This window comes from Pseudophryne corroboree, chromosome 3, assembly GCF_028390025.1.
Source record: "Pseudophryne corroboree isolate aPseCor3 chromosome 3, aPseCor3.hap2, whole genome shotgun sequence".
Lineage (NCBI taxonomy): Eukaryota > Metazoa > Chordata > Amphibia > Anura > Myobatrachidae > Pseudophryne > Pseudophryne corroboree.
The window spans coordinates 454,475,875-454,497,750 of NC_086446.1; the positions used below are offsets into that span (position 1 = coordinate 454,475,875).

At 45.4% G+C, this 21,876-nt stretch overlaps 2 protein-coding genes across 2 annotated transcripts in view; both read right to left on the reverse strand.

Moving 5' to 3' along the window:
- Positions 1 to 1,250, reverse strand: part of LOC135057896 (unconventional myosin-XVB-like) — a 92,243-nt gene extending 90,993 nt beyond the window's left edge. Inside the window, exons 1-2 of the mRNA XM_063963615.1 lie at positions 1,112 to 1,250; positions 579 to 690 (exon numbers count right to left, since the gene is read on the reverse strand). Of these exons, the coding sequence (XP_063819685.1) occupies positions 579 to 690; positions 1,112 to 1,228 (229 nt within the window). The 5' untranslated portion in view covers positions 1,229 to 1,250. The remainder of the gene's footprint in view (positions 1 to 578; positions 691 to 1,111) is intronic.
- A 66-nt stretch (positions 1,251 to 1,316) lies between these two features.
- LOC135057305 (unconventional myosin-XVB-like) overlaps positions 1,317 to 21,876 on the reverse strand; it is a 66,997-nt gene continuing 46,437 nt past the window's right edge. Inside the window, exon 26 of the mRNA XM_063963195.1 lies at positions 1,317 to 1,460. Within this exon, the coding sequence (XP_063819265.1) occupies positions 1,317 to 1,460 (144 nt within the window). The remainder of the gene's footprint in view (positions 1,461 to 21,876) is intronic.

Here is a 21,876-nt window from a genome sequence, read left to right on the forward strand (position 1 = left end):
CGCCGGAATCTTGAACCCTCAATAGCCCGCCAGTCAGCATGCTGAACAACAGAGACTATTCCCACTCCTGGGTGTCCACAACACCCATAGAGTGAGATTAGAACTTCGTTGCGCTCGCTCCCCCACCAGTCATCTCACAGCCGGGATCCCGGCGTCATTATGGCAACCACAACCCATACATTCATGTCCCACTGTTGTGATATTAAAGTGCGATGTGTATCTTAGCGAAGTCAACACCTACTTGATGGATAGGATGTTTGTACATTTCTGAATGCAACAAAAGAATAAAACCAAACATCCCTTGACGCTCCACTACTAGCAATCAGATAAGTACAACAAAGTCAAATGTAAATCATAGTCACGTTCCTTAACAAGTGCTGAAGTCTCGTTCAGATGGAATTGTTTTCATTAGATGGAATGGTATTTGTACTTTTCTATTCTGCATTCAAAGTGTGACTTCCACTGTGTGCAGACATTCCATGCTTTTCAAACATACTGCATATAGAGAAATTAACTATTCTAATGATATGTCCATCATACAAAAACTACCATGCCATTTCTGTGGCTTCTGTAAGTACCTGGTTCTAGTCCTTCCATTGGCAAAACTTTGATGATGTCACCCTTCTTGAAGTTAAGAAGACTCTTGTCATCAGTTATATGGCTACGGAGTGCAACCACATGATTTGAATCCTAAGAGAACAAACAGTTAAACAAGAAGGTATCTAATAAACCTTGAATATTATGCGACGGCAAAAAATGGTGGTTGGGGGGGGGGGGGCGGGGGTTGTGATTGTCAAAACTTTTTTGATAATTTTTTTTCTAAATATCCTCATGTTATGGGGAAAACCCCATGTTTTTGAGCAAAAAAACATAGGGTACACGGAAAGTCAAAGACCTATGTATTTTTGCGTCCGCTGAAAAAAAAAGGCACTTATCGCAGATTTGGTTAAACAAACCCATGATAAGCATCGGCATTGTGGCTAATAGGATTGCCCTTGGCGATGCAATTAGCAGTGGTAAATTACCGTGACTAATTGGATACCCCCCTAACACATGAGCACTGAGAAACAGAATTCCAAATTCAGGAGACCATCATTGTCCTCTTTCTCACCTTTATTAACTCCTGAAGGAAGATTTCCACCAAAGACTTGAGTGCCTTAGCTTTACTAGAGTGCAACAGAAGATCCTCATTACGAAGGAGAAAGCGCAGGTTTCGGGAACCAGACATTTCAATGGAGAGGATGTCTACAAAACTGCAGGATAAAAGGGAACTAGTTATATATTAAGATACCCATTATAAGAGATTTGTCTCCCAATTATTCCCTACATTCTTCACCCCACCTGTAACTGCAAAGTGTCTTCAAATGATTCTGCTGGATACCAGTTGCAGTCACTTCCTTCAAAAGCCGAAAACCTCTGTGAGAAACTCCCAGGAGCAGCGGTTCTACATTTTCATCCAGCTGCATGTAACAGGGATATTATTATTCCAGGCCTACATCATCGACAAAGGTATTCATAACAACAATACACAAATACATAGAAAGAGCAGCATCATATGACCTACATTCAGGTTCCCAATGCAAAGTCAGAGAAGTGGTGCAAGTAGGAAAAAATTCTTAGTGGTACTGTGTGCATGCACCAAAAATTGGGTGTGGCCAATAAAAATAGAAACGTGATACACATATGGGGCCATATGCAATTGCGGTCGAATTGCCACAAATGCCGAAAAACAGGGCATTTTCAACACAAAAAAATGATTCGACAACGCAATACAGTACTTTTCGACAAAAAAACAGCCGTTTCAAATTCAACTTTTTGCAATTCGACAGTTGTCAAATTCGACATGTCTGCAATGGTAAAAATGTGGCTTTTCGACAAAAGTATATTCAATTGAAGAATGTCGATTCGACAACAGTGCTTTTCGACAGTCATTTTGTCAATTTCAGTCCGCCTCATTTTGCTGGTGGGATCTAATAAATTTTTTTTAAAAACGTGGTTTTTTTGTGTTTTTTTTAATTGCTAATAGCATATCTATTTATATTAGAAGGGATTATCTACTTGGTTTGTCTATTAGGAGCCACAAGTATTATTTAATATATTTTTTAAAATATATATATATTTTTTTCCTGACTAAAATAATATGGAGAGATCAGAGCATGTTTTTCAGTGGGAAGGGGTGGGAATGGGTTAAAAATCAAGAAAAAAAATGCGTGGGGTCCCCCCTCCTAAGCATAACCAGCCTTGGGCTCTTTGAGCCGGTCCTGGTTGTAAAAATACGGGGGGAAAAATGACAGGGGATCCCCCATATTTTCACAACCAGCACCGGGCTCTGCATCTGGTCCTGGTGCAAAAAATATGGGGGACAAAAGACGTAGGGGTCACCCGAATTTTTCACACCAGCACCGGGCTCCACTAGCTGGAGAGATAATGCCATAGCCGGGGGACACTTTTATACCAGTCCCTGCGGCCGTGGCATTAAATACCCAACTAGTCACCCCTGGCCGGGGTACCCTGGAGGAGTGGGGACCCCTTAAATCAAGGGGTCCCCCACTCCAGCCACCCAAGGGCCAGGGGTGAAGCCCGAGGCTGTCCCCCCCATCCAAGGGCGGCGGATGGGAGACTGATAGCCAAGTGACAAAATAAAGAATATTGTTTTTGTAGCAGAGCTACAAGTCCCAGCAAGCCTCCCCCGCAAGCTGGTACTTGGAGAACCACAAGTACCAGCATACGGGGGGGGGGAATGGGCCCACTGGTACCTGTAGTACTACTGCAAAAAAATACCCAAATAAAAACAGTACACACACACACACCGTGATAGTAAAACTTTATTACACACATGCACACCGACACACACATACTTACCTATGTTGACACGCCGACTCGGTCCTCTTCTCCAGTAGAATCCATGGGGTACCTGTAAATAAAATTATACTCACAAAAATCCAGTGTAGATCTGTCCTCTTCTTGTTTGTAATTCACGTACTTGGAAAAATAATAAAACGCAAAACCCGATCCACGTACTGAAAGGGGTCCCATGTTTACACATAGGACCCCTTTCCCCGAATGCCGGGACCCCCCGTGACTCCTGTCACAGAGGGTCCCTTCAGCCAATCAGGGAGCGCCACGTCGTGGCACTCTCCTGATTGGCTGTGCGCGTCTTAGCTTTCAGGCGGCGCATAGCACTATGCCACTCCATTATTTTCAATGGTGGGAACTTTGCGGTCAGCGGTTGACCGTGTTGAAGTCGAAAAATATTGTAATGCATATGCCTTGTACTAACCCCATGCACATGCCCGCTGCTCGTGCACTCAGTCCTCCGTGCGTGCACATATCCGCAATTTGCGTAGGATCGCTCCGGCGATCATGCGCGTGATATGGGTATTTACGGCGGAGTTTGTGAGCGCGTAGAGGGTTATTAGAACATTACATATTTAACCCAAATAGTGTACATTTTAGATAAAACTCCCCCTACACCACATCAGCGAGTATTAATAGTTTAAACAGTTCCTGGACTAAGAGATTCGCCTTTGCATGATAGGAAGGGTCAGATAAAGGTTGGAAGGTGATGTCTAGTATCCAGCTGTAGGGTATTTTGAGGGTAACATTCCGGTGTTGGTTAGAGAAAGATCGCATGTTCCTGCATATAGTTATGTGCAAAAGTAGAATATAGATATTAACTGTATTTACTGTATATTATGTATGCGGCGGGAATCCAGAGGATACCACCCACAAGAGCAGTTGGGGAAAGACATCGCCCATCTATTCAAATCCACCTATAACCTCTTCTGTAATGTAAAGACACATCCCTGTGTCCAATGGACAATGAGATTACAGTTACCATTGTATTGTGTATGTAAGTTGTGTATAAAAAGCCCATTGTTGCCTGGCCGGTCAGAAGACTCTGAACGCTTTCTATCTGACTAGCGGAGGACCGGCCGGGTTGCGCTTGCGAACATTCTCACGTATGTACATTCTCTGTAGCCATTATTCTGTTTAGATTTATCTTGTTAGCCTGTAGTGTATGATTTGTACTGTTTTACCTTTTGGAATAATCCACTGTGGCTTTAGAACCCTGTGGTTTCAACTACAAATCAGTGTTGTGTCTTCACTTTCCTGCAAGGGCTTTAAAGTGTATTTATCTGTATAAGGTGTATAAGTATTGATAAGGTGTACGCACTGCGGGTGCTTTATACCGTCAGCGCTACTTAAGGTTTAAGGTATTACATCGTTGCAGTACTTTGCTGCTAAGGGTTAAAGTGTAATCAAATCATTACATTGTATCATTAACAAGGTTTAAAGGTTATCAATTATGTGTGCGCACGCTGTGTGTACTCTGTACACTCAGCGCGGTGTGTGTACGTCAAGTATGTACCACGTGCAGGACTCTGTACGCAAATAGCGTACAAAGTGCGTAGCACCTGTATTCAGTCTAGCGGCCATAGCGGCTCCACGGTAATAGTGTATCTAGAGGTATAGCTTTTCGGTCTAAGATAATATCGACATTATCAATTGGGAGCTCGTCCGGTTCTTCCTCATACCCGCAGCGTAGCAGGTTTACGCAGACTTTATCTATCAGCAAAGGGCGGAAAGGTATCCCCTGTAAGCCTTCTCTTGGTCGGTGGATACACTAGTGCTGATTAGATAAGCGTCTGCCCTGCATGGTTTGAAGGGATGCTGGAGGGATCCGAAAGGTAAGAACGCAAAAGCTATTTTAAAAATCTATGAAATTTCTGTTTGGCGCCAAATGCGCACACAACACACGCATACACCTGTATTTTGTACTTTGCATATCTGCTCGCATTATTGCCGTAAGCATTGATTACTAGATTCATTTTGACCTGTACTGAGAAAATTTGTTGCTATTTAGTTAAAATATAGAGTTAATAGTTAAAGAAGTAAGTGTAAGACGCACACGCAGCCTGGCCTAGTTGTAAAGGTTTATACAGTAGAAACTGTGTGTTGTGTTCAGTAAGCGATTATAGTTAAATATCGCTTACATTTATAGAAGTGTGGGTTTTGTAGTACTGCGGACGTACGGCCTTTGTACACGTGTCTCGGACAGCGTACGGGACTGCGTACGCAACGTAAAGGTATACACACGTGGCGTGTTCACGCAACGTGCGTAAAAGTACGACCGCTAAGTACAAATCACACAATAGCATTGTTTTAGTTTAGGCGCGATATGGTAGCCACGCGATAATAGCACAAATTGATCAGTTTTCCAATATTTAGTTTAAAAACCTTTTTTACTGTATTACCTCTGGAACTAAGACTGTTTTATCTGAATGAAAGTTAATTTTCTGTACAGAAAAAGCAAAGTGTATATGAGTGAACGAGCGTGAGTGTGCAAACAAAAAGGTTTTGTGGACCCAGGGAATTCGGGATCCAGTAGGAGACCACACCAGGTGAGTGGACACTTGGTGGCATGAGAGTGGCTTACTCACGTTAACATTGATTAGAGTACAAAGGAGCAAGTAGTAGATAACAGCAGACCAAGAGGTCAGCCAAGTTAGAAAACCGCTGACAAAGTCAAGCGAAGCTCTGAATACCGCGGCCTAAAAGGTCAGCGAGGTTTTTGTGTAGAGAGCGCAGCCCAGGTGGTTGGCGTAGAACCCATAAAGGCCCGTTCAGATACGCTCCGGCTGAGGTTACGCAGCCTGAAAAACTATTCCATTGGTCACACGGCGGATAAGTAACAGTTACCTATACGCTGGGCGATTGGGCCGCGCGTTCGTGGGTGCAATACTTAGCTCACCGCGATACCCTTTTACGAGTTTTGCGTAAAATCGCGGGATCATTGGCACTAGGTGTAGCACACGCAACGTGATTTGTGTAACAATTTTTTTTGTTTTAAGGGAGTTTCACTGGTCACTCAGGAAATATCCAACAACCAATATTTACTGGGAAGGGTAAGTCACTCCCACACATTTCCAGTAAATAGAGGTTACACAGGGGCCCAAGGTTGGGTACGTACCGGCGCTGACGACAGTGCTTAGGTGTATTGGCCAACGTGGGCGTGAGTGGGTGAGAGCACTCGTTGAACTTTCACCGTTGCCTTATAATTGAGTATTTTGTTTTTTTGTAGGAATTAGCTGAGAAGGCAATACCTGCAAAAGATGGGGGCCAGTTGCTCAAGTAAGGGACGATCAACCAGGGTTCAGGTTGATATTCCGCAGCCCAAGGGGTCGGCGAGGTACATAATGTGTGAGAAATATGGATCACACGCAGAGGTTTTATGCAATGAATGGGAACGTATGACTGCGGAAGATAGGGAACCATTCCCTAAGGTAGGCAGTTTTAATCCAGAGGTGTTGCAGAATTTAAGGATTAGGATATGTCTGTTAAAATCCCGAAAAGAAAGGATCAGACACTCAAACTGTTTACATTTATGGCAACGAGAGAGTGATATGCAAAGGGAACTAGCTCACGCAGCCGGTTCCAACCCTAGCAGGAAACTGATTGCAACTGCACCACCACCACCGTATATTACAGGGGAGAAAGTGGCTACAGACAATGGCATACTAATATATGATAAGAGTGAACTTGATAAATGTATTAATGCTAACCCGTGCAAGTTGTATCCCATCTTAAACTTCCCTCAGGACTGCGAGCAAGAAGATGAGCCCAGCACGATATCGGCACTCTCTCTAGCAGCCACCATACAAGACACACAAGTGGGCACGGCCCAACCAGTAAGAACAGTAGCAAAGGCCCCTAGCAGAGGGACAGGTGAGGTCGTGTCCACAGGTAAGTACGGTACAGTACATTATGCAGAGACAATTGCACCTCACATTGTAGAAGCAATCCAGAATGATGTAATTGAACTAAATCCTCTCAGGGTGATCGCAGTCCCCAATGGGAAGACTGACGCTCAGGGAATCACTCCCGTCAGGAACATTGCTATGCATTGTCCTTGGTCCCGGACAGAATTGAGGACAATTATGTCTGAATTTCCCGATCCCAGAAAGGATCTAGCCGCATGTCAGAGGTTTATTAGAGAACTAGGTAACGCCACCGAACCCACAAACAAAGATTGGCGGACAGTGCTACGGGCATGTTTGCCCTCCAATATTGACCCTGTGAAATTCATTGCTGATTGTAAATTAGACGCAGAAGTACCTCTCACTGATGAATACACTTAGGAGAATGTAAAACAGATCAATATGCAGTTAGGGGTATATTTCCCTACTGTTGTCAAGTGGAATAAAAACTTTTCCATAAGACAAAAAGAAGGTGAAACTGCTTCTGAATATTTCCATCGAGCACTGCAGGAAATGGCTAGATACACTGGGGTTGAGGACATTAAGGAAAATGTACATCATAGAGAGGTAGCTGTGTCCATATTAATGGACGGCTTGAAAGAAACGTTGAGAACAAGGGTACAAACCACTCAACCTAACTGGAGAGGTATTTTGGTGGCTGCATTAAGAGAGTCCGCTATCGAGCACGATCGGAACATCATTAAGCACAGGGAGTCACAGGGGGATAAGCTGATGACCGTAAGTATCAAAGCCCTGACAACGAAGCCACATCAGCCAAAACCCCAGACCCCTGATGGTAAGTCGTATGTAGTGAAATGTTATAATTGCAAGAGGGAAGGACATTACGCACGGAACTGTAATTATAAAAGCACACATAACGTATATCGACCCCCTAGACCAGAACATGACTCACAGCATAACACACGTAATTGGGATCAGGGATCGCACAGGAGGAATTATGAGCCACATGCAGGGGAAACAAGGAGGTACCCATCTAGGAGGGACTGGCAGACCTCTGGAAATTCTCAGCTACCCCCCTCACATATTGTAGCTGCCAGCGCGCTGCGGGAGGGTCACAACATACAATAGAGATTAGGCCACACCTGTAGTTTGCAGCCAGTGAAGTTGATTGCTAGCCTTGGAAATGAACCCGAGGTTACAGTTGATGTAGCTGGTAGATCACTACCTTTCCTTGTAGATACAGGTGCTGCCAGGTCAGTGTTAAATTCAACGGTAGGTATGAAAACCACGGGTAAAACAATTTCAGCAATGGGGGTAACAGGAGTAGTGCAACACTACCCTTTAAGTAGACCAGCGGAGATTACGATAGGGCCTTTGCAGACCAAGCACTCCTTTTTGCTAGCTGCATCGGCTCCGACTAATCTACTTGGGAGAGATTTATTGTGTAAGATGAGGTGTGCCATATATTGTACTCCTGAGGGTGTCTTCTTAGATATACCCGAGAACCACGTTCAAGAAGTGCAGGATATGTTAGACACCCCACAAAGGTTAATGTCACACTCTGCTGTTATAGACAGGTGTCCATCCAAGGTAGAGGAAATGATCTCCCAGATACCGGAATCCCTCTGGACCAAAGATGGACAAGACACTGGATTGATGGCAAATGTAGCTCCTGTAGTAGTGCAAGTAAAAGATGGTAGGATAGCTCCAAAAATCCCACAGTATCCTCTGAAGCCAGAGGTGGAATTAGGAGTGTACCCAGTCATAGAGCGCTTGCTACAACAGGGCATCCTAGTTAGGACGTCCAGCACTGCCAATAGTCCCATCTTCCCTGTGAAAAAGAGTGGGGGGAGGGGTTACAGGCTAGTGCAGGATCTAAGGGGGATAAACAAGATAGTTGAGAGCCAATTCCCCGTAGTGCCAAATCCAGCTGTCATCCTCATGCAAATTCCCCCTACTGCAAAATTTTTCACTGTCATTGACCTCTGTTCTGCTTTCTTTTCGGTCCCTCTGCACCCTGACAGCCAATATTTGTTTGCATTTACATACAGGGGAGTACAGTACACCTGGACTCGCCTACCCCAAGGTTTCATTGACAGCCCAAGTATTTTCTCCCAGGCTTTGCATGACTGTTTACAATCCTTTCAACCTGAGAGCAAATCAGTTTTAATACAGTATGTAGATGACTTACTGCTGTGTTCAGATTCACTTGAGTCGTCCTTGAAAGACACGAAACAACTTCTGTTTCACCGTTCTAATACGGGACACAAGGTTTCAAAGGATAAGTTACAGTTGTGCCAGACCAAGGTAAAATATTTGGGACATTGCTTGACACAAGGACTGAGACACCTCACCGCTGATAGAATACAGGCGATTCGTGACATGACTCTGCCACAAACCCAGCAGCAGATCCGCACTTTCCTTGGAATGTGTGGGTACTGCCGAAACTGGATCCCAGGGTTCTCCATACTGGCTTTACCTTTGCAGGAAATGGTCTCCTCGAACAAACCAGATCGGATCTCTCACACAGATGAGTCCGAACTGGCATTTGAGAGACTTAAAACAATGCCTATCACAGGCACCTGCATTAGGCATTCCAGATTATGGGAAACCTTTTGAGTTGTACGGTACGGAAAGTGCTGGGTGTGCGGCAGGTGTCCTAACCCAGAGACATGTTAATGCCAGCAGGCCAGTAGCTTACTACAGTGCACAGTTGGACACCGTAGCACGGTCTCTCCCCACATGCTTGCGAAGTGTTGCAGCGATAGCCTTGCTAGTGAGTAAAAGTGAAGATGTAGTGTTGGGACACAACCTGACCATCCATACACCTCATGCAGTATCAGCCTTACTGAACTCTGCCCAAACCAGACATGTCTCATCAGCACGGTTTACAAGGTGGGAATTAGCACTAATGGCACCTGTAAACATCACCATAAATAGATGCAGCGCACTAAATCCTGCAACTTATCTCCCAGGTGTGCCTGGACAGGCACAAAGGGTGGAGGATGAGACTGATGGTGAAGGAGGATTTAGTACAGACACTGACACACATGATTGTATGGAATATCTGAACCAAACTTTCACTGCAAGACCCGACATTAGTGACAACCCACTGGAAGGCGTAGATTTTACTTTTTACACTGACGGTAGTTGCCACAGACAGACGGACTCGGGAGACTTGTGTACTGGATACGCAGTCGTAGATGACAAAGGTATCATAGAAGCTGAACCCCTGGGCCCACCGCACTCAGCACAAGTTGCTGAGCTGGTCGCCCTAACCAGAGCGTGTGAATTGGCTAAGGGTAAGTCAGCCAATATATATACAGATTCTAGGTATGCCTTTGGAGTAGTGCATGATTTCGGGGCCCTATGGCGCCTCAGAAATTTCATGACGGCAGCTGGCACACCTGTAGCGCATGCATCCCATATAAAAAGGCTTCTAACAGCAATACAGGAACCTGACAGAGTGGCTGTTATCAAGTGCAAAGCCCACACTTACAGTCAAGACCCAGTGTCACTTGGTAACAGACGGGCAGACGAAGCTGCTAAATCAGCAGCCAGCACCCCCATACAGACAGATATAACACAACTGATGGTATTCAATGCCGTCAACACACAAAAATTAAGTGAAATGCAAAATTTGTGTTCTCCACAGGAAAGGGCAGTCTGGAGGTCAAAAGGATATGGCCAGGAGTCCTCAGGACTCTGGACAGATGGACAGGGTAAGCCAGTAGCCCCCAGAGCATATCTTCCAAGCTTAGCTGAGGCGGCACACGGTCTGACTCATCTGGGCAAAGAGGGTATGTGTAAGCTGGTGAGAGACTACTGGTGTGCGCCAGGATTCTCTTCTCATGCGGGTAAGAGAGCAATGACATGTCGTATCTGCTTGAGGAAAAATATTGGAAAGTCAATACCAACAGAACCATCCCATATCCCGCTGACAGACGGCCCTTTTCAGGTAATACAAATTGATTTCATACAGTTGCCACCCTGCAGAAATTTAAAATATGTGTTAGTTTGTATTGACGTGTTTTCAAATTGGGCAGAAGCGTTCCCCGCTGCCACAAATACTGCTACGTTCACTGCAAAGAAAATTGTGCAGGAATTTGTGTGCAGATATGGTATCCCTAGGATAATTGAAAGCGATAGGGGTACCCATTTTACAGGTGAAGTTTTTCAGGTTATGTGCAAACTGATGGGAATTAATAGTAAGCTGCATACTCCGTACCGCCCACAGGCAAGTGCGAAAGTGGAAAGAGTAAACAGCACTATTAAGAACAAGCTGAGCAAAGTGATGGCTGAAACTGGATTGTTATGGCCAGAAGCTTTGCCACTTGTATTGTACAGCATCAGAACCACTCCCAGGTCCCCCCTTAACCTATCACCCTTTGAGATTCTTTTTGGTCGACAACCCCATGTAATGATTGACCCCCGGGATGATTTGAAATGCAATAATGAGGTGACTGTAAAATATATGGTTAAGATGAGCCAGCAGTTGAGAAATCAAAACAGAAATCTAAAGCTGGTGATTCCTGACCTACCAAACAGTAATTGTCATGACATTAAACCTGGGGATTATGTAATGATTCAAAATTTTCTACGCTCAGGTTGCCTCATTGACAGGTGGGAAGGACCGTACCAAGTCTTACTAACCAGCATGACAGCATTAAAGGTTGCCGAGAGAGAGACTTGGGTCCACTCGTCCCACTGTAAGAAGGTCGCTGACCCAGAGAGAGCCCGTGACAAAGAGCAGAGTGTAGAGGAAATCGTATCACTGGAGTGCCTGTTCCGGGAAGGTTGAGAGGCAGGACTGTTGTCACGGCACCTGAGCACAGAGAACTACAAGACCAGAGGCGGTTGTCGCACCAAATTTCTTTTTCCTTTTTATTATTTTCTCCATCTCCCATTACCCTCCTTTCCCCCCCTTCCTTGCTCCTTTTTCTCTCCCCTTAACAAGATGGACTTACCCCAAGAGACTGCATTCCGGGTTTTCCTGTTGACCCTGTTGTTGACCAGAGCAGTCTGTTTTGGTGAGAGTACCAGAGAGGTCGAGAAAGGATCTGGAATGGGTTCTGATGACAAGGACGGATTGATAGAATTCCAAGAGCAACACATCCACCGAGCAAAGGCGAGTATCAGAAAATTATCTGGTAGTCAAGAAACTAGGAGGCGCTGTGAAGGGTTATTGGCTGAGGAAAATTGTATTTGTAGAAACTGTGAAAACATAGTTGAGGACGGGTGCATCCAGAGATGTCAGTCCAGCCTTAATATCAACATGGACCGTCATCCATTGAGTGATTATCACTCATTAGTGGGTAAGGTTTTAAACCAAACAGAATGCTGGGTGTGCTCACAAGTACCTCAAGGTCAGAGCAAGTCAGGACTAGTACCGTATCCTTTAACAATAGATGAGGTACTTGAATTAAGGGGTGGGAGACCGGTGGACAAGAAATTTAATATTTCTAGGCCCCCTAGTTTGAAGCTCCACCAATATCATGTGGATAGATCCTTAGTATGTTTCAACATTTCCAATTCCCGAAAGCCGGGAAATTGGGAAGTGACATGGAATAACCAAACCATGGCATTTTCACACAGAGCCGACAGAATGCCCGTAGACTCTGAACTTATACGCCAAATAGCCGACGGTGGAAGGTATTTTCGGTACAGGTATACTCTAGGAAGTAGGACCATGCGGGTTGGAGAAGTATCACCAGGGTACTGTGCGCATATCATACAGCCTGATACGTGTACTGAACAGATGAGAGAGTTAGGGATAGGATTTTTCACTTGGAAGGTTTGCAATATGGTAATTTCATATTCTGTCCCATATGTTCTCCCCGATGATGCATATTTCATATGCGGCAGGAAGGCGTATAAGTGGCTTGCCCCAAACTCAGAGGGATTGTGTTACATTGGAAGAGTGTTGCCAGAAGGTATGACCATAACCCATAATAAGATGAAAGACGTTCACCGCAATGCTCAAGCTCCTTACACTCACACTCACTATGAACACATCGTTAAGAGACACCTTATAGATAGGACAGAGCACGAAGCCTCTGATTTGATCCACGAATCCACCGGGATTCAATTCCTACTCGCGTTAGATCACCCGTACCGCCAGAGGAATTATAAATTATAGGTATATTCATGCGCTAGCGAACCTGATAGATAATATCACCGAGATGTATGATGACACCTTCAGGTATACAGGGAGGGAGTTGCAAGCTTACAAAACGGAACTGATCTAGCACAGGATGATTCTAAATTATATCACAGCGGTGACAGGCAGGTACTGTGTCACCTTAACAACTCAGTATGGTGTGAAGTGCTGCACGTACATCACAAACAGCACTGATGACCCAACCGAGGTCATAGATTTAAAGATGGACGATATCTTGCAATTGAAGTGGGAGTTCCGGAGGAGACACAACCTTACCCTTACGGCTGTGAGTAATGAACTGACCGGCTGGGTCTCATGGTTGAACCCACGCAATTGGTTCTCAGGTTTAGGAGAATGGGCTCAAAATGTTATCGTGAGTGTAGGAAAATTTCTCCTTTGTATCCTGGGAGTTGTCATAATGATTGGTTTGATATTTAGGTGTGTTCAAATTTTAACGCGGCGCAAGCGCGGTACCAAAGTGATGAGTTTGAGGAGCGGGGGCATTGTTACAGCAACTGATTTAATTTATGACCCATCAATAGAGACAATGTTGTGATAAAACGTGATTCCACGGTCCGTTTCTTTCACCCGTTATTCCTCTGTTTTTCTCTCAGCAAAAATACACCCATCCAGAAAAGACTTTGATGAACACTCTCAGCAAAAATACACCCATCCAGAAAAGACTCCGATCAACACCCAAGAACGATTGCACAAATGTTATGTGATTGTATTTGTGATACGTGTCTTATCTTCATCTCTACAACCTTCAGGTAGTGACACACATAGCCGACAGGGGATATATATATACATATATTAGCATTCACATGTGTTCCCCCTCCATGTATCATCAACTAAATGTGCACCCCATTTGTTGGAACGAGAAGCCGAAAAGAGCTCGGTAGTGTTTGTTGGCCCACTTACAGACCCTTAATACGGGATGAGAAGGATTTAATGTATACTTCGCAATACCTCGAAGCTTATCTAGAACATATACGGCACGATGATACATGCCTCTCAGACATGGATTTCATACATACATGCTTTTACTATCCCACTAGGTCATACATTTCCCGCCTACTCCTCTCCTCCTACCATCCAATCATTTTATGGATAATGTATTGTATATTTTTATCCAACTATCTGTAGATATTGTATTGTATATTTTTCTGTTTAATGTTTAGATAGTGGCAGTTATTGTTGACTGCCAAAGGGTGGACTGTTAAAGTCGAAAAATATTGTAATGCATATGCCTTGTACTAACCCCATGCACATGCCCGCTGCTCGTGCACTCAGTCCTCCGTGCGTGCACATATCCGCAATTTGCGTAGGATCGCTCCGGCGATCATGCGCGTGATATGGGTATTTACGGCGGAGTTTGTGAGCGCGTAGAGGGTTATTAGAACATTACATATTTAACCCAAATAGTGTACATTTTAGATACAACTCCCCTACACCACATCAGCAATTATTAATAGTTTAAACAGTTCCTGGACTAAGAGATTCGCCTTTGCATGATAGGAAGGGTCAGATAAAGGTTGGAAGGTGATGTCTAGTATCCAGCTGTAGGGTATTTTGAGGGTAACATTCCGGTGTTGGTTAGAGAAAGATTGCATGTTCCTGCGTATAGTTATGTGCAAAAGTAGAATATAGATATTAACTGTATTTACTGTATATTATGTATGCGGCGGGAATCCAGAGGATACCACCCACAAGAGCAGTTGGGGAAAGACATCGCCCATCTATTCAAATCCACCTATGACCTCTTCTGTAATGTATAGACACATCCCTGTGTCCAATGGACAATGAGATTACAGTTACCATTGTATTGTGTATGTAAGTTGCGTATAAAAAGTAGAGATGAGCGGGTTCGGTTTCTCTGAATCCGAACCCGCCAGAACTTCATGTTTTTTTTCACGGGTCCGAGCGACTCGGATCTTCCCGCCTTGCTCGGTTAACCCGAGCGCGCCCGAACGTCATCATGACGCTGTCGGATTCTCGCGAGGCTCGGATTCTATCGCGAGACTCGGATTCTATATAAGGAGCCGCGCCTCGCCGCCATTTTCACACGTGCATTGAGATTGATAGGGAGAGGACGTGGCTGGCGTCCTCTCCGTTTAGAATTAGAATAGATTAGAGAGACACTTGATTTACTAATTTTGGGGAGCATTAGGAGTACTCAGTAGTGTACAGTGCAGAGTTTTGCTGATAGTGACCAGTGACCACCACTTTTATTTATAATCCGTTCTCTGCCTGAAAAAAGCGATACACAGCACACAGTGACTCAGTCACATACCATATCTGTGTGCACTGCTCAGGCTCAGGCCAGTGTGCTGCATCATCTATTATCTATATATAATATTATATATATCTGTCTGACTGCTCAGCTCACACAGCTTATAATTGTGGGGGAGACTGGGGAGCACTACTGCCGTGCCAGTTATAGGTTATAGCAGGAGCCAGGAGTACATAATATATTATATAGTGAGTGACCACCAGACACACAGTGCAGTTTATTTAATATATCCGTTCTCTGCCTGAAAAAAGCGATACACACAGTGACTCAGTCAGTCACATACCATATCTGTGTGCACTGCTCAGGCTCAGGCCAGTGTGCTGCATCATCTATATATATTATATATCTGTCTGACTGCTCAGCTCACACAGCTTATAATTGTGGGGGAGACTGGGGAGCACTACTGCAGTGCCAGTTATAGGTTATAGCAGGAGCCAGGAGTACATAATATTATATTAAAATTAAACAGTGCACACTTTTGCTGCAGGAGTGCCACTGCCAGTGTGACTAGTGACCAGTGACCTGACCACCAGTATATAATATTAGTAGTATACTATCTCTTTATCAACCAGTCTATATTAGCAGCAGACACAGTACAGTGCGGTAGTTCACGGCTGTGGCTACCTCTGTGTCGGCACTCGGCAGCCCGTCCATAATTGTATATACCACCTAACCGTGGTTTTTTTTTCCTTTCTTTATACATACATACTAGTTACGAGTATACTATCTCTTTATCAACCAGTCTATATATTAGCAGCAGACACAGTACAGTGCGGTAGTTCACGGCTGTGGCTACCTCTGTGTCGGCACTCGGCAGCCCGTCCATAATTGTATATACCACCTAACCGTGGTTTTTTTTTCTTTCTTTATACATACATACTAGTTATGAGTATACTATCTCTTTATCAACCAGTCTATATATTAGCAGCAGACACAGTACAGTGCGGTAGTTCACGGCTGTGGCTACCTCTGTGTCGGCACTCGGCAGCCCGTCCATAATTGTATATACCACCTAACCGTGGTTTTTTTTTCTTTCTTTATACATACATACTAGTTACGAGTATACTATCTCTTTATCAACCAGTCTATATTAGCAGCAGACACAGTACAGTGCGGTAGTTCACGGCTGTGGCTACCTCTGTGTCGGCACTCGGCAGCCCGTCCATAATTGTATATACCACCTAACCGTGGTTTTTTTTTCTTTCTTTATACATACATACTAGTTACGAGTATACTATCTCTTTATCAACCAGTCTATATATTAGCAGCAGACACAGTACAGTGCGGTAGTTCACGGCTGTGGCTACCTCTGTGTCGGCACTCGGCAGCCCGTCCATAATTGTATATACCACCTAACCGTGGTTTTTTTTTCTTTCTTTATACATACATACTAGTTACGAGTATACTATCTCTTTATCAACCAGTCTATATATTAGCAGCAGACACAGTACAGTGCGGTAGTTCACGGCTGTGGCTACCTCTGTGTCGGCACTCGGCAGCCCGTCCATAATTGTATATACCACCTAACCGTGGTTTTTTTTTCTTTCTTTATACATACATACTAGTTACGAGTATACTATCTCTTTATCAACCAGTCTATATATTAGCAGCAGACACAGTACAGTGCGGTAGTTCACGGCTGTGGCTACCTCTGTGTCGGCACTCGGCAGCCCGTCCATAATTGTATATACCACCTAACCGTGGTTTTTTTTTCTTTCTTTATACATACATACTAGTTACGAGTATACTATCTCTTTATCAACCAGTCTATATATTAGCAGCAGACACAGTACAGTGCGGTAGTTCACGGCTGTGGCTACCTCTGTGTCGGCACTCGGCAGCCCGTCCATAATTGTATATACCACCTAACCGTGGTTTTTCTTTCTTTCTTTATACATACATACTAGTTACGAGTATACTATCTCTTTATCAACCAGTCTATATATTAGCAGCAGACACAGTACAGTGCGGTAGTTCACGGCTGTGGCTACCTCTGTGTCGGCACTCGGCAGCCCGTCCATAATTGTATATACCACCTAACCGTGGTTTTTTTTTCTTTCTTTATACATACATACTAGTTACGAGTATACTATCTCTTTATCAACCAGTCTATATTAGCAGCAGACACAGTACAGTGCGGTAGTTCACGGCTGTGGCTACCTCTGTGTCGGCACTCGGCAGCCCGTCCATAATTGTATATACCACCTAACCGTGGTTTTTTTTTCTTTCTTTATACATACATACTAGTTACGAGTATACTATCTCTTTATCAACCAGTCTATATATTAGCAGCAGACACAGTACAGTGCGGTAGTTCACGGCTGTGGCTACCTCTGTGTCGGCACTCGGCAGCCCGTCCATAATTGTATATACCACCTAACCGTGGTTTTTTTTTCTTTCTTTATACATACATACTAGTTACGAGTATACTATCTCTTTATCAACCAGTCTATATTAGCAGCAGACACAGTACAGTGCGGTAGTTCACGGCTGTGGCTACCTCTGTGTCGGCACTCGGCAGCCCGTCCATAATTGTATACTAGTATCCAATCCATCCATCTCCATTGTTTACCTGAGGTGCCTTTTAGTTGTGCCTATTAAAATATGGAGAACAAAAATGTTGAGGTTCCAAAATTAGGGAAAGATCAAGATCCACTTCCACCTCGTGCTGAAGCTGCTGCCACTAGTCATGGCCGAGACGATGAAATGCCAGCAACGTCGTCTGCCAAGGCCGATGCCCAATGGCATAGTACAGAGCATGTCAAAACCAAAACACCAAATATCAGTAAAAAAAGGACTCCAAAACCTAAAATAAAATTGTCGGAGGAGAAGCGTAAACTTGCCAATATGCCATTTACCACACGGAGTGGCAAGGAACGGCTGAGGCCCTGGCCTATGTTCATGGCTAGTGGTTCAGCTTCACATGAGGATGGAAGCACTCAGCCTCTCGCTAGAAAACTGAAAAGACTCAAGCTGGCAAAAGCACCGCAAAGAACTGTGCGTTCTTTGAAATCCCAAATCCACAAGGAGAGTCCAATTGTGTCGGTTGCGATGCCTGACCTTCCCAACACTGGACGTGAAGAGCATGCGCCTTCCACCATTTGCACGCCCCCTGCAAGTGCTGGAAGGAGCACCCGCAGTCCAGTTCCTGATAGTCAGATTGAAGATGTCAGTGTTGAAGTACACCAGGATGAGGAGGATATGGGTGTTGCTGGCGCTGGGGAGGAAATTGACCAGGAGGATTCTGATGGTGAGGTGGTTTGTTTAAGTCAGGCACCCGGGGAGACACCTGTTGTCCGTGGGAGGAATATGGCCGTTGACATGCCAGGTGAAAATACCAAAAAAATCAGCTCTTCGGTGTGGAGGTATTTCACCAGAAATGCGGACAACAGGTGTCAAGCCGTGTGTTCCCTTTGTCAAGCTGTAATAAGTAGGGGTAAGGACGTTAACCACCTCGGAACATCCTCCCTTATACGTCACCTGCAGCGCATTCATAATAAGTCAGTGACAAGTTCAAAAACTTTGGGTGACAGCGGAAGCAGTCCACTGACCAGTAAATCCCTTCCTCTTGTAACCAAGCTCACGCAAACCACCCCACCAACTCCCTCAGTGTCAATTTCCTCCTTCCCCAGGAATGCCAATAGTCCTGCAGGCCATGTCACTGGCAATTCTGACGAGTCCTCTCCTGCCTGGGATTCCTCCGATGCATCCTTGCGTGTAACGCCTACTGCTGCTGGCGCTGCTGTTGTTGCCGCTGGGAGTCGATGGTCATCCCAGAGGGGAAGTCGTAAGCCCACTTGTACTACTTCCAGTAAGCAATTGACTGTTCAACAGTCCTTTGCGAGGAAGATGAAATATCACAGCAGTCATCCTACTGCAAAGCGGATAACTGAGGCCTTGGCATCCTGGGTGGTGAGAAACGTGGTTCCGGTATCCATCATTACTGCAGAGCCAACTAGAGACTTGTTGGAGGTACTGTGTCCCCGGTACCAAATACCATCTAGGTTCCATTTCTCTAGGCAGGCGATACCGAAAATGTACACAGACCTCAGAAAAAGAGTCACCAGTGTCCTAAAAAATGCAGCTGTACCCAATGTCCACTTAACCACGGACATGTGGACAAGTGGAGCAGGGCAGGGTCAGGACTATATGACTGTGACAGCCCACTGGGTAGATGTATGGACTCCCGCCGCAAGAACAGCAGCGGCGGCACCAGTAGCAGCATCTCGCAAACGCCAACTCTTTCCTAGGCAGGCTACGCTTTGTATCACCGCTTTCCAGAATACGCACACAGCTGAAAACCTCTTACGGCAACTGAGGAAGATCATCGCGGAATGGCTTACCCCAATTGGACTCTCCTGTGGATTTGTGGCATCGGACAACGCCAGCAATATTGTGTGTGCATTAAATCTGGGCCAATTCCAGCACGTCCCATGTTTTGCACATACCTTGAATTTGGTGGTGCAGAATTTTTTAAAAAACGACAGGGGCGTGCAAGAGATGCTGTCGGTGGCCAGAAGAATTGCGGGACACTTTCGGCGTACAGGCACCACGTACAGAAAACTGGAGCACCACCAAAAACTACTGAACCTGCCCTGCCATCATCTGAAGCAAGAAGTGGTAACGAGGTGGAATTCAACCCTCTATATGCTTCAGAGGTTGGAGGAGCAGCAAAAGGCCATTCAAGCCTATACAATTGAGCACGATATAGTAGGTGGAATGCACCTGTCTCAAGTGCAGTGGAGAATGATTTCAACGTTGTGCAAGGTTCTGATGCCCTTTGAACTTGCCACACGTGAAGTCAGTTCAGACACTGCCAGCCTGAGTCAGGTCATTCCCCTCATCAGGCTTTTGCAGAAGAAGCTGGAGGCATTGAAGAAGGAGCTAAAAGGGAGCGATTCCGCTAGGCATGTGGGACTTGTGGATGCAGCCCTTAATTCGCTTAACAAGGATTCACGGGTGGTCAATCTGTTGAAATCAGAGCACTACATTTTGGCCACCGTGCTCGATCCTAGATTTAAAGCCTACCTTGGATCTCTCTTTCCGGCAGACACAGGTCTGCTGGGGTTGAAAGACCTGCTGGTGACAAAATTGTCAAGTCAAGCGGAACGCGACCTGTCAACATCTCCTCCTTCACATTCTCCCGCAACTGGGGGTGCGAGGAAAAGGCTCAGAATTCCGAGCCCACCCGCTGGCGGTGATGCAGGGCAGTCTGGAGCGACTGCTGATGCTGACATCTGGTCCGGACTGAAGGACCTGACAACGATTACGGACATGTCGTCTACTGTCACTGCATATGATTCTCTCAACATTGATAGAATGGTGGAGGATTATATGAGTGACCGCATCCAAGTAGGCACGTCACACAGTCCGTACTTATACTGGCAGGAAAAAGAGGCAATTTGGAGGCCCTTGCACAAACTGGCTTTATTCTACCTAAGTTGCCCTCCCACAAGTGTGTACTCCGAAAGAGTGTTTAGTGCCGCCGCTCACCTTGTCAGCAATCGGCGTACGAGGTTACATCCAGAAAATGTGGAGAAGATGATGTTCATTAAAATGAATTATAATCAATTCCTCCGCGGAGACATTGACCAGCAGCAATTGCCTCCACAAAGTACACAGGGAGCTGAGATGGTGGATTCCAGTGGGGACGAATTGATAATCTGTGAGGAGGGGGATGTACACGGTGATATATCGGAGGGTGAAGATGAGGTGGACATCTTGCCTCTGTAGAGCCAGTTTGTGCAAGGAGAGATTAATTGCTTCTTTTTTGGGGGGGGTCCAAACCAACCCGTCATATCAGTCACAGTCGTGTGGCAGACCCTGTCACTGAAATGATGGGTTGGTTAAAGTGTGCATGTCCTGTTTTGTTTATACAACATAAGGGTGGGTGGGAGGGCCCAAGGACAATTCCATCTTGCACCTCTTTTTTCTTTTCTTTTTCTTTGCATCATGTGCTGATTGGGGAGGGTTTTTTGGAAGGGACATCCTGCGTGACACTGCAGTGCCACTCCTAGATGGGCCCGGTGTTTGTGTCGGCCACTAGGGTCGCTAATCTTACTCACACAGTCAGCTACCTCATTGCGCCTCTTTTTTTCTTTGCGTCATGTGCTGTTTGGGGAGGGTTTTTTGGAAGGGACATCCTGCGTGACACTGCAGTGCCACTCCTAGATGGGCCCGGTGTTTGTGTCGGCCACTAGGGTCGCTAATCTTACTCACACAGCTACCTCATTGCGCCTCTTTTTTTCTTTGCGTCATGTGCTGTTTGGGGAGGGTTTTTTGGAAGGGCCATCCTGCGTGACACTGCAGTGCCACTCCTAGATGGGCCCGGTGTTTGTGTCGGCCACTAGGGTCGCTAATCTTACTCACACAGCTACCTCATTGCGCCTCTTTTTTTCTTTGCGTCATGTGCTGTTTGGGGAGGGTTTTTTGGAAGGGCCATCCTGCGTGACACTGCAGTGCCACTCCTAGATGGGCCCGGTGTTTGTGTCGGCCACTAGGGTCGCTAATCTTACTCACACAGCTACCTCATTGCGCCTCTTTTTTTCTTTGCGTCATGTGCTGTTTGGGGAGGGTTTTTTGGAAGGGACATCCTGCGTGACACTGCAGTGCCACTCCTAGATGGGCCCGGTGTTTGTGTCGGCCACTAGGGTCGCTTATCTTACTCACACAGCGACCTCGGTGCAAATTTTAGGACTAAA